Source organism: Pseudopodoces humilis, chromosome 8 (genome assembly GCF_049639895.1).
Source record: "Pseudopodoces humilis isolate 2021_Gansu_Grassland_sample_001 chromosome 8, ASM4963989v1, whole genome shotgun sequence".
NCBI lineage: Eukaryota > Metazoa > Chordata > Aves > Passeriformes > Paridae > Pseudopodoces > Pseudopodoces humilis.
In genome coordinates, this window is record NC_142207.1 from 24,287,939 (window position 1) to 24,300,948 (window position 13,010).

At 36.5% G+C, this 13,010-nt stretch overlaps 1 protein-coding gene across 5 annotated transcripts in view; it reads left to right on the plus strand.

Moving 5' to 3' along the window:
- Positions 1 to 13,010, plus strand: part of NBEAL1 (neurobeachin like 1) — a 77,696-nt gene that overhangs the window by 7,401 nt on the left and 57,285 nt on the right. For all 5 annotated transcript variants that reach the window (XM_014249371.2, XM_014249372.2, XM_088058509.1 and 2 more), the window contains 2 exons: positions 7,460 to 7,551; positions 12,666 to 12,827. In XM_014249371.2, the coding sequence (XP_014104846.2) occupies positions 7,460 to 7,551; positions 12,666 to 12,827 (254 nt within the window). The remainder of the gene's footprint in view (positions 1 to 7,459; positions 7,552 to 12,665; positions 12,828 to 13,010) is intronic.

A 13,010-nucleotide genomic window follows, 5' to 3' on the forward strand; every position in this document is an offset into this window, starting at 1 on the left:
TGGTGTAATCACATGACACTTTGAAACAAAAAAACAGACTTATTTTGCTAAACTGTACTCAAGTTCTCAGCCTTTATCTGCTGAAAGGCATGGCTAGGCAATGTTTAGCTGTTGATACGGTGAAATAGGCTGATTTTTACTGTTGTAGCACCATCCTGCTTCCATTCTGTCTATGATAAACTTGTACTGTCTCTTGCACTACACTGAAAGTTAGAAACTCATTGGGGCAGAAGCTGACTTTGTGTGTGTTGGTGCTAAAATTTAGCCTTTTTCTCATGTAAAATAATGGCATCATTTGGGGTTTTAAAGCAATTAAGAGTTAAAGTCTCAAGCTTTCCTAAGGTAGAGTTTGAATTTTCATCAAATTTAGGCTAATCTTGACACTGCAGACTTTTGACATCATGTTATTTTAGTTGCCTTTGAATTATTTTGGATGCTTCCCCTTAAAACACAACTTCCAGTTGGCTCATTGTGCCAACTTTGATGGGAAAATTGAATGTTAATAGAATGTAATTTATTGCAGTATGGTAAATTCCTGATAAGTGCTCCATGCAGTGGACTCCAGAAGGCTGAAACAGGGTATACCAGCTTGTACATGGGGCTTGCCTAGGGGTACTTTCTGTCAAATGTGAAGACATTAAAATCTGAGTTCCCATTAATTAGAGTCATCCCATGGGTGGTATCAGTTGCATGCTAGTTTCAAGCTACAAGGCTGTAGTTGTACCATCATTCAAAAACAACAGCAACGATAAAAAAGGCAAGAGAAAGAAAAGTAGAGGCTTTACTTCTATTTTAGTAAGAAAATTCTTTCATTTTGATTTTCCAGTTTTGTTTGCGATCTGAAGTAAAAAGGAAAATTAATAATTGTTTGGATTATCTTTAACTTAAGGCAATACTAAAAGATTAAAAATATTTTTGTTTGTTTTGAAAAGAGAAGAAAAATATTAAACTTGACTTTAAAGTTCGTGAGCTAAATTTTATCATGATTGACAGCTATAGGCTTATTTTGGTATAGATCCCTATGCTAAGGAGAATTTTTTACTTGTCCCAAAAATAGTTGTTTCCATCATGATTCACTGCAACTCCATTTATAAAACAACGCATCACCACTCCATCCCTTTTTGCTTTTAATTCTGGAAATGGAACAGAATGCTTGTGTGGATGTTGAAAATTGAGATATATTGTTACTTGCCAGGAGCTTTTCTTCTTTTGGATCCACTGATTCAAAAAAATCAGTATTTTGATTATAATGGAAATCTGTACCCAAAGGCGATTCCCCAATCAATTAGAATTGATTGATTGAATTTATCAAGGCAGTTATACGAGTTTAGAATGGTTTATCATGAAGTCTTTTACTAATTCTAACTGCCGTGTTGCTGCTATAACAAAGCTTTTCATATTTTATTTTGGCATTTTATACGAAAGGTTCACAAAAAGCATAAGCACTGTCATATTTCAGAGTAAAGGCTGCTAGGAGTTCTCATGCTGGAAATGTAGCCTTTTATATCTGAAAACATGGAGAGGGAAGATCTCCCTTAACACAAATCTTCTAATTCCCAAATGAATAGTTTATTTCAAACACTGTTGAGAAATGTTCTGCAATTCTGCATTATGCAGACTACTTAAATTAATTTAAAGATGAGTAAACTCACCAGTGATCTAAAGGCAGTGTTTCATGTTTAGTTTCCTAATGTTACATTTTGTAAGTCTGATTCAACCTTGACACCAAAGGATTGTTCTTATTTTAAATAAAATGCTTGAGGATAGGGGATTAGTTATGATAATGCCAGTGCCAGTGAGATTTTATGGTTGTGCTTCTAAGCACAATCCACTTTGAAGGTTGACTGAGAGCTAGCACAGGAGTCAGACCCGGCTGGCTGTTTGATGGCTGCATGTTAAATTTAATGACTTCAAACAACTGGCTTGTCAAACAAGTCAGGCTTGTCTGATAGTTGGACTCTGAACTGCCCTGCAGGGAATTTTTGCCTTTAGAGCATGGAATGTGACACTGCAAAGGGCCTCGGGTGGATCCAGCTTTTGTTTATAGCAACTAATACTTCCTGAACATATCTATAAAATTCTACTGAGCTTTGCCCTTCCAATTCTTTTCCTGAAGCCTTAATAGAGATGGAAGTTACTACTAAATTGAAAAGAAACCCTTTAGATAAATACGTAAATAGTGTCGGTTTGAAGCCTTGGGTAAATGTGCCTATATTCCACTGGCACAGGGCTGATGACTTTCAGTTGGGTGGACTTCAGTGCCAGTTTCATGTAAAATGTTTTCATTTAACTGAGAGCTAGCTGTAAGACTACTACTACCTGACTTCTTAATGGATCTAAAAAAATGTTATATTGGTTCAAACATTTCTTGTGACCTTCTTGCATAGGCAGACTGAAAAATGAGAGTGTATTAGAACATTTTCGTCATTCATTTAATCAGTTTTCATAGGGACTAGAAGAGGTTCTTGTAATTTCCAGACAATTTAGTGTATCAAAGACTAGAAAGTCTGTCCCAAGCTAGTGTAGATTTTGGCTGTAGTTTCTTTTCACTTAATTTTCTTAGAGAAGGTCATGTCTGTCTGAAGGGCAGATCCTCACTGGCTATCGGCTTTGCCTCAGCATGATTCAGTGCTGAAGGCGGTGAATTGAAAGCTTGTCTAAGAACAGCCATGCTAGACTTTATACATTCATATTGCAGGTGTTAACACTCCATGGGAATCTTGATAATTGTTTGGTAGTGTTCAGTCACAGTATTGCATACTGGGGACCAGTACAGTGGGTTTATCTAGCAAATTTTTTTTTTTCTTTCTAGCATTGTACTAACTGTTGGAAAAGAAATAAACCAAAAACCTAAGCCTCCTCTGGCTGTTTAATGGGAAACAGTATTTTTAGTGTGTTATGGTTTTGAGTGGTTTTTTTGGTTGTTTTCAGTACCTGTTAGGAATACTCTGCTGCTCAGGCCTGGCAGTGTTGTTTTTTGGGTTTTTTTTTAAGTGTAAAGAGCTGTAGCAACTCTTTCAGGGCAATGGAGGCCTGAAGGGTGGTGTGTCATTGTGCTGGGTTGGGTCATTTGTTTGTTTTTTTAATGAAAACCACAAGTATTTAGGGAAGGGAAGGAACAAGGAAGTATTTTCACTTTCAGGTACTCTGAGCTACATTTGATTTAATAGGCACAAAGGATTTTTTCATGAGTGCAGGCAAGCGACTGCTATAGCACTTGCTACAGCAGTTTCACAGGCCTCCACTACAATGGGCTGAGCTCAGAAGCCTAAGCTTAGCCTCTGGAAACCTGTGGCTATCAACAAAAGAACTTTTATACTCCTGGGCTCTTTATTTTGTTTTTCAGGGTTTTTAAATAGATTTTCACTTTTCTTACGATTACGCCTTTAAGATAGCCTTATTAAAACTCTGATTGTTTCAGTTTATCACTTCGAAGAGAATGGCTGACTTAGATTGGATTTTCCCTTCTTGGAGTTCAAGCTGTGGGGAAATTACCTTCCAGAAGTTTTAAGGCATGCAGTTTCTATATGTGAATTATTATTCAAGTAAGTTATATAAATTTGTCCCGCACAAAAGCTAGGCAAGTTTCAGATTAATAAATGGAAAGTTTAGTTAGGCTTGTAACTTAGAAGGCTTTAAGTTTTCAGAAAATAGCATTTCTTATCTTGTAGTAATTGGAAACTTGTAACTGGTGAAAGGCATTTTATTACCATTTACAAGCTTCTTCCTGCTTTTACTGTTGCTGTACAAATCAAAAATGTCTTTCTTGATTTCTTGCTGATCTCATAGGACATGTCTGCAGAGTGTGTGTGGTGGGGCTGGACAAGAATACCAATCCTCACACTGGTTTATCACAGTTCAGCCTTGTGGTGTATTATCAAAGCATACGTTGCTTTGTAAACCGTGCTTTAAAAGTGCATCTTCAACCAACACCACAAAAACAAATTGGAGCTGTTTTCTGACATACAGCCTCCAGCTACCTGTCTGCACAGTGATTACAAAAGGATAATTTTCAAAGAGGGGAAATACATCCCATAGTTTTTGCTGCTCCTCTGGTAGCAAGGCTTCTGAGTATTTATAATACTTTATTCTGGTGTTCTGCTGCTTCCTTAGGAGGACCACAGATGAAATGTAGTAGCTCACAATTTATAATGAACCAGGTGGAGGTGACGTTGCAGTTCAGTGATTTGTTGCCCTCAGTAGCAGCATGGATCCCATGGGATGCTCTCTTCTGACACCTTATGACACAGATATTGGTCATGTTGCAATGTGTACTAGCTTGGAAAGTTGATCTGGCGCTGGAGAACACAAATGAATTAATGTTAAAGTAAGGTTAATTTGTGTTCTGCTGTTAAAATGGTTTACCACTTCTGTTGTGGGAAAATAGAGGATAGTTGAAAAGGTGAGTGGGGGGAGAACTTAACAGAAATACATTCTTTTTCATTTTTGATTCCATCAAATTTAAACTCCAGATTAAGTGGGAGCAACTGACCTCAAGAAAAAGTTCAGTTCAAGATAAAGATGCTGGCTAGGATAATTGCATTGTACATAAAATCACAGTGTAAACAAAACAGCTGATAACTGTTATTACTGCCTGGTTTTACTATGAATTTGGAATTTTAAACCACTGTAAGAAGCCTTTGTTTATCCTAAACCATGATGCCTTTGGTTTGGAAGAATGTAAGATGCATCTGACTCACATAGGCAGGTCTTCAGAAAGGTTGTATGTATTGAGCTGTGTTTTAGGACATTTATATGTGCTTTTCCAAGTGTAACATTTACCATTTTCAGTTTCCTTTCTTAAACCTGCTTCAGTAAAATGTAGATTTCTTGCAGCTTTCAATAGGACACTGGTGCCTGGGATCTGCAATGATTGCTGCTAATAAAGGCAAAGAAAACCCAGGCCAAATCTGAAGTTTGAAAGCTGTTTATAACTTCTGTTTCTAACATTTTTAAAATCCCTTACATATTGTAATTGTAGCCCATCTGCTAAATATTTTGTCACTTTTTCCTGGAGTGAACTTCTACTTCACAAGTTTTCATTTTTGTTCGTTTCTGGAAAGGAGGCATGCCTCTGTTAGCTGGTGTATAAATGGTGATCTATTTCTTGGTGTTTCTCATGTTGCTAAGTGATCTTGTTTACCTTTTTGCCTTCATGATTTTTTTTTTAAAAAAATTCCAAGTGGTTTTGAGTTAGTGCTGTTGCTTGGATGGAAATCTCTAGATTTGACTCTGAGTCAACTGTTGCATAAACCATTTTCTGCTGACACATACCAGTAGTGCTTCCTGATATTTTGATATCAAATCTGATTATTTTAATAACTTGGAATATTACATTATTAATTGAATGGCAGAGGATTGAGATAGAAGGGAGTTGGGTTGAATAGTGTGCTGCAGGGAATGACCAAACTGTACTGCAGTTCTTGGTTTTTACCAGCACTGGGAGGAGTTCTAGTGGCAAAGTAGATTGAGCAGTATGTGCTCTACAGGTATGCAAAAACTTTTGGCTCTTTCATAACATGTGGTTTACTCTTGCCATCTGTATAAGTGCTATTTCTTGCATATTTTGTCTGCCAGTGTTCTCTTATCCTTAGTCTGGATAGCTTTGCAAAGGTATTGTAGTTCAAAGATAAAGAAGCTTGAAACTGATTTAGGCTATATCATTAAAAAGGAGCAAACAGGCATTTAATATAATTTTGTCTTTTGCCCTACCCTTCCCCTTTTCTCCTCCTTGACTTTTGTTAAAGCAATTTAAAGTCAGATAACGTTGTTATTTGCACATCATATTTCATGGTGACTAAGAAAAACAGGTTTTTTACACAAGTTTGCTGTTAGCAATTAGGAATGAGCCTGAGCTGTGTCAACAATTATAATTTTGGAATATGAATAGAATCAATCTAGTATTTCTTGATGTATTTAAAGGAGAAGTTTCTCATGCCAAGGAAGGAGCAGTTTGTTCAACAGAGAAAAAGTCAGATAAGTTCAGTTTTTGCACGTGTATGTGGCCATTGTCATTAGAGGCACAGACACATGGATATGGCAGCATTTCTGTTCATTACTTCCCTGTGATTGTTTTGTCCTTTGTAGCCTGAGCTATATTGTAATTACTAAAATTACTAAAGGGGGTTCCCATGCTTTATAGCTCCTGTACTTGCTGTGGAAAGAAGCTCTGAGAAGAGCTTTGCACCACTTGAGGTTCTGGATTTATGTGTTTATTGTATTCTGAAATTGTTTTGTTTGCATGTTTTGTTTTTTTTGACTTTGTTTTGTTTGGTGATTTTCCCCTGTGGAGGGCTCTTTTTTAAGTTGCTGTTTTGCACTGACAAGGACTCTGTCAGTCTTTCTTGGTGACTCTTTCTTTTACATTGATATTGCTGCAGAAGAGTGTGTGTGTTAGAGATACTCACTGCTCTTTGATCTTAATTCTGCAGGGAAACATTATCTTATTTGGGAACATCTGTGGTAATATAAAGGCAACAAATGAAAGGGAGGAGGTACAGAAGAGGGAAAAGGATGATGAAAAATGTTTTCAACTTCTGCAAAATCTTTTAAATTATGGAGTAGATTCAGAAATCATTTGTAATCTCAAATACTTCAGGCAAAAATTTTAAAACTGTTTGGAAAAATATTTGTAGCATGGAGTGTGGGACTGTGTGCATGTGTATTAATGGACAGGACTGAAAAGTCCTGGCAGAGAAATATGTTAGCTACGGGCTGGCAACTTGTTTTTGAAAATTAAGCAGCTTGACTTCTAAGTAGGACTACCTCAAATGCATATTTTGGTAGAACTTCCCTGTGTGGTTTGCAGTGGTCTAATATCTGTCCTATTTCTTGGGACAGTGTCCAGCCCTGAGGGACTGCTGGTCACAAACACAGTCTTTGTGCTCTACTAGGAAGCTTAAATATAATTTTCTATCTGTTTTATAGCTATCTAGTATGCAGGTTTCTGCATTGTCTTTCTGAACACCATCTGTCTCTAATCTGCTGTTGTTTGCCATATTGACCCATGATGGAAGCAAAAGTTATTTTGTGATTAGGATTGCTGTTAGGGTTCTTACTTAGTTTCATGAACCTTAAGGAGTGTTGTGTACTAGTACCTATGGTATCAAGACCAGAACACATTCTAGTAAGTTTGTGAAGCTGGTATGGATGACTCTGGAGAATAAGTTAAGATTGTTCGTGAGGGGAAAAGCTAAAATGCTTTGGTTGACGCTGGTGCAAGAAGAGGAGATGCATAAACTAATGAATAGAGCAAAAATGTCCTATCAGCACAATGTAGCTGAAAATTTCAAAGTACACAGGTGGTTGTTTTTTCTTTTGGTTCTAAAAAATGTGTATTCCTCCCTTTATCCCAGTTGAAATGCATTAAACAGTAGCTTTTTATTTGAGGCAGTACTGCAGAGTTGTTGATAGATGACCTTGAGTGCAATATTGCCTAATGCTCTCTTCCTTTCTACAGAAAGATCCAGATTACCTGAAGCTCTGGTTGGATAGTTTTGTGTCTAGCTATGAACAGTTTCTGGATGTGGACTTCGAGAAGCTGCCAACAAGGTATGTAGAATTACAGACCTGTTCATCTTTCCCTGATATCTGAAACACACCTGGCTGGGAGCCCAGTCTTGTTCAATGGCAGTGCTGCCTTTAAACAAAAGAAAGTTTTTTTGTTGTTAAGTGGCACTCCCATTCATTTCAAGGTCAAGTTGGGTTGGGAATGATGAAACTAGACAAATACTGGTATTTGCATTATATTAGGAAATTGGCATGAGTGCTTGTTCTTGCTCATAGAAATATAATTGTTATTCCTTGTGTTCCTCATAATTTTTTTGAATAAGTATTTATTAAATGTTGCATATGAAATAGTGTTTACTATCTGCATCAGCAGTGACAGAAGAGAAGCAAGATACAGGTAAAGAGTTTGTAATTTTACTTCAGGGATTGCTTTAAGGTTGAATGAAATACTCAATAAAAGATTTGGATATCTTAGTTGAAAACATTTAAAAATTAAAATATGCACCAGATATAGCCTTGAGAGTGATCTCCTTTCATCCACGAAGACTTCAGGGTAAGAGTGTTGCTGACGTCCCTCATGTTGCTGACCAAAAGCTCCCACTTAAAATCATGAGGGTCTGTTGGAGCCTGATTTCAGAGTTTCATATTCAGTATTTTAAATTTGTATGCTGTGTTATCATGATTGTGTTTTCACGTCTAACTTTGAAAATGAGGAGTAAAAGCTTAGGCGTTGGGTGTTTTCTCTTGCTTTTGAGGTGCTTGGATGAACTAGGGATTTTAAGAAAAAAACAAATGTTAAAGGATTCAGATTTCATGAGAACTGCTGTCAGTATTATAGCTGATACAACTAATGGTGTTTGAAAGCAAAGAATGGTGCACCTTGCATGATGGCTGCATTCCAAGCCTTGTTGAAATCAATGGAAATTCTTTAATGGGCTTTGGATCAGATCCTGTTTGAAGTGCAAGTGATAGCCTTGACTGTTACAAGGAAATGAAGAATGCTGCAACTGGATCTCAGCAGATAAAACCTGGACTTCCCAGCTCTTTGTATTAGAAATTTCCTCATAATGCCTATATGAGTGCAAAATGTATAGTGCAATTACCAATAAGCAAGTTCTTCAAGTTAATTCTGTGCTCTTTCTGAGAATTTATTCCTTTGTAGTATCAAAAATGCATCTTAATGATGTTTAGTTAAGGGAAAAAGTTTGTCCTTTGACACAGATTATCTGTAGCATACTCTGTCGTATTGAAATATGAACACTAGAAGAAAAGAATGTCTTGGAACTTTGATTTTAAGTTTTTTTTTAATTTATGTGTACTCTGAGTTTAAGTGTTTTTTGGTATATGTGTTCATGGTTTTCATGTTGGGTTTTTTTTCAACAACATAAAGCTTAGTTATGCAGAACAGTACCAACATCTTCATTGTGATAAATGGTGACTTTAGTGGGTGTAAAAGTAATGTGTGTTTTTCTGAGCTTAACGACAGGATTAGTGATTTAATCTGGAAGAATAGCAGCATGTGGATTTAGACTCATTTGTGTAACAGATGTAAAGAAAAAGCATCAAAACAACATAGGGATGAAGGCAGATCATTCCTATGCTTTTATGCTGCATTAATAAAAAAACAAACCTATGGTAATCAGATACTAGAATTAATAAAGAATTGCAGTTTCTGGCCATACTTGCATTTGTGATATAATCAGACATTGAAAAGTGAAAAGTGTTATCTGTTTGGGCTTTGTCAATTTGTATTACAGGCCTTTCCATTGTGAAAACAGCAATACTGGGTGCATGAAAAAGAAAAGTGAGTTAGTGTGGAACCACCAAATGCTGATTTCCAGTGACTCCAGGGGCCACAGGACCCTGTGGACTCACTTTATTTATTTATTTTTTAAACTGGATTCCTTATTAGACAGCTAATTCTATCTGTTGCTCTTAAAGTATGATACTAGCTAAAATGAGAAACTGACTGATATTTTCCTTTTTTTATTCCTTCTATAAGTCTTGCTATGTTTTTCAGCTAAATGCCTGAAAGACCTTGATGCCAGGAAATAATGAGAAACTGTTTATGGAGAAGGCTTGTACAGATTGCTGGACACACTAACCTTTTGGAAGACAGGCATGAAATTTGTGTCAATCTAAAACATATGTGGGGGTTTTTATCATCCAAGAAAATACTAGTTAAGAAATGTAAAGATTCTATTGCAGGTTTGGTTTTGGGCTTTTTCCTTCCTGAAAGAAGGACTCTTAATTGGCACTGTCAGTTGATAAATTTTTTTCTATAAATTAGAATATCTAATTTCCTGAAGTCTGCTTTGGAAATGTGAAAGATGCTAAGCAGTACAGAATTAGGAAACCTCTAAATATAGTGTGTGAGTGTATCCAGTATGATTTGACTGTATAAGTAGAGCTTATACAGTTACACAGCTTATAGGCTTACACAGCTTCAGTTCTACCCCATCTTTGTGCCTCTACTCTGTATGAAATGGTCCATTGATGATGTTATTAATGACTTTGCTGAAAAGGTGAATATAGCTATGCTAATGGTTGGATCATTGAGCACAAAAGACCACCAGACCTGTATGTTATTTCCCTCAAAACATGTATCCATGTCATAAATATTTACCATTAAAAGGATAAAACCTTTACCAGCTTGTCTGAGGATTTTTTTCCCCTTGCTGCAGAGGAATTGTCATTTGATTCAATAGTTTTAAAAATAACAAAGGCCTCTGGAGTGTTGTCATACTTTTTTTCTGCTTTTGGTTTGCATGATCTTGAGCAAAGGAGCTTAAAGGAAGCTTGTGCGAAGTATCACAGAAACCATATTTTATTAACTTGCTGACTTCAAATCCACATAAAAATGATGCAGAAATCATGATAGGAATGCTGATTACATGGTTGTTGAAAAGTAAAACCTGGTTTACTACAGCAGTTTCTTCCCAAGTGCTTTTCCCAACCACTATCAGAGGAGAGTTCCCAGTATGTGTTTGAGCTGGAATAGGTGCATACAATGTGGAGGTGATTCAGTTCCCTTTCAGACACCTGACATAGTTTCTATGGCTGCATAGCCATGTTAATGTAATGAAGGAAATTACCAATAAAAAGAACCCAAATGTGTCAAGTTCTTTGACATATTTTTGAGATAGCATACCAGCAGTAAAATAACAATGATAGGGTATGTTTTTTTATATTCAATTTTTTCCTTCCTTTTGGAGTACTTTAAACAGCAAGTCTGCTTAGGAAAAATTGGTACTACATGTCAACAAATTTAAATCTTTCTTTTAAATCAAAGGTTTTTTTGGTGGTGTAGTAGTAATTTGGTCTGGGGTCAAAACAAGCTTGATTACTTATAAATGTTTACATTTATTTGTATACTCTAGTGTATTCATTTTGTGTAATGCAAATTAGGATTTCTCATGCCGCTCTCACATATCTCCCAAATTCTCATGGCTTGTGTAACACACAGGCAGCTTCTGCAAAGAAAACATTCTTTGGGATGTGAGGCATGAAGGGTATGCTGTTTGCTCTCTTGTAAAGCATTTCATGATCTTCCTGAAAAAGGCTTGTTGGCCATTTTAGGGAATTAACTTCTGGAGATCTTATTTCAGCTGTCAAAAATTACAGTTTTCCTGATACTGAGAGGGAATTATCAGAATCTGAAACACAGAATCTGAATTATCAGATTATGAGAAACCATGCTTGTAGTTCCAGAGAGTGTGGATCTGCCAGCATCTTGAGAAGTGAAGTTGCTATCACAGAAATTAAAATTTCCTTCTTGGCATTTGTGTTGGAAAAAAAGCAGTTGCTCCCAGTTTTGTGCTTAGTGTTGCTATCAGTTTAGATCTCAGGCTATAAAATGTGTGTTACAACTCTTTGAAACCCTCAAGATTCTGAATTCCACAATCTGAAAAGCAAATTGCACAACTGTGTGAAGGGGCTAGGGAATGAACTAGGCTAGGTGGTTGTATGTATTAGTATAGGTAACATTTGCTTTCTAGGATATGGGAGCTTTCTGTCACACCAGTCTAGGTGTTTTACTAATCTGATTTTCCCTCCTATAAAGGCTTCCTTTTCAACATTAGTGACTAAACAATGGATTGTTCCCCATTTTCCTCAAATAATAGTTATCACATTGTATAGGGTTACTCACTGCATTTCTACACATCTTTTTTGTGATTTTTCTCGCATAGATGCAACATACACAGCAGTCGTATCAGTGAGGTTTTGAGCTTGCTGAGTTTTTTTGTTGTAACTTTCCTCTGGCTTTGGCTGTGTTGAAGGCTTTTGTAAGCTGTGAGGCTCCTGCTTGTCTTCATTTTTCTGCATATAGTTCATAGAGGATTTGTCTGGGTAAATAGCTGCTGCTAAAGGCTAACTTTTTAGCATGTGCAACAGTGGATAAACAGTTTTCTTCCTGAAAAATCTTCTTACAGATCTATAGATTTCTCTACTGTTACTGAAATGGGTTTCCTTATGGTTGTCCTTCTTGTTTGGATTTGGATCACTGGGAAAAAAAAATGAAACCACAAATAAACCCATTCTTTTCTTCATGTCTTGCTTCTCCCTGGTGTGTTTCTAAAAATGTTTTAGTTTGCAGAAAACAATAGGCAAGATAAATTTGTATGACTTTTTGAAATTTATATAAGAACAATATGGGGTTCACTGTGGATGAATACCAATTGGGCTTCAATAGCTATGTAATAGTTGGCATCTCATTTATTTGCACACTTTTAATCTTCAGTAGAAAGTTGAAAATGTTCTTCCAAATGCGTTTTTTTCTCATGCTTCATTCCACTCTGGCTGTCCCTGAGGATTTCCCAGGCCATTTGTTTACCTGATGAAGATCATCCAGTTTCTTTGTGGCAATTAACGCAGGTCATTGCATGGAGGAGGATTTAGGAAGCCACTTAAAAACTTAATGAATTTTAACACATTTTTTTTTTTTTTAATGTAGTTTATTGCTGGGGAAAAGAAAGCTCAAAGTGGCTCATTGTCACCAGACATTTCCTTGTGGTTCATTAGAAAATGCTTGTGATGTGTCAATTGGGTGACCTTTCCCACAGAACTTCACTGGAACACTACATGAGTACATGGAAATCGATTGGCAGCTTGGCATTTGTATGATTAACAATTTTGTGTCTGGTTTTTTTCATTAGGGTGGATGACATTCCGCCAGGAATATCGCTGCTTCCTGATAACATTCTTCAGGTCCTCAGGCTGCAGTTGCTACAGTGTGTCCAGAAAATGTCAGATGGCCTGGAAGAGCAGCAGCAGACTCTGTCACTTTTACTTGTGAAATTCTTTATCATCCTTTGCAGGTATTTGTTATAATTGTTACCACAGCAAGGCTATTGTTTTGTTTAAGAAATCTTGATGTAGCCTATAAATATAGATTTTAATGACACATGTTGATGCCTTCCAATAGGTAGAGAGAAATGACACTTCTCACAGTCTTCAAAATAAAGGCAGAGGGAATAAAAGAGAGAGAGGAGAGAAACACT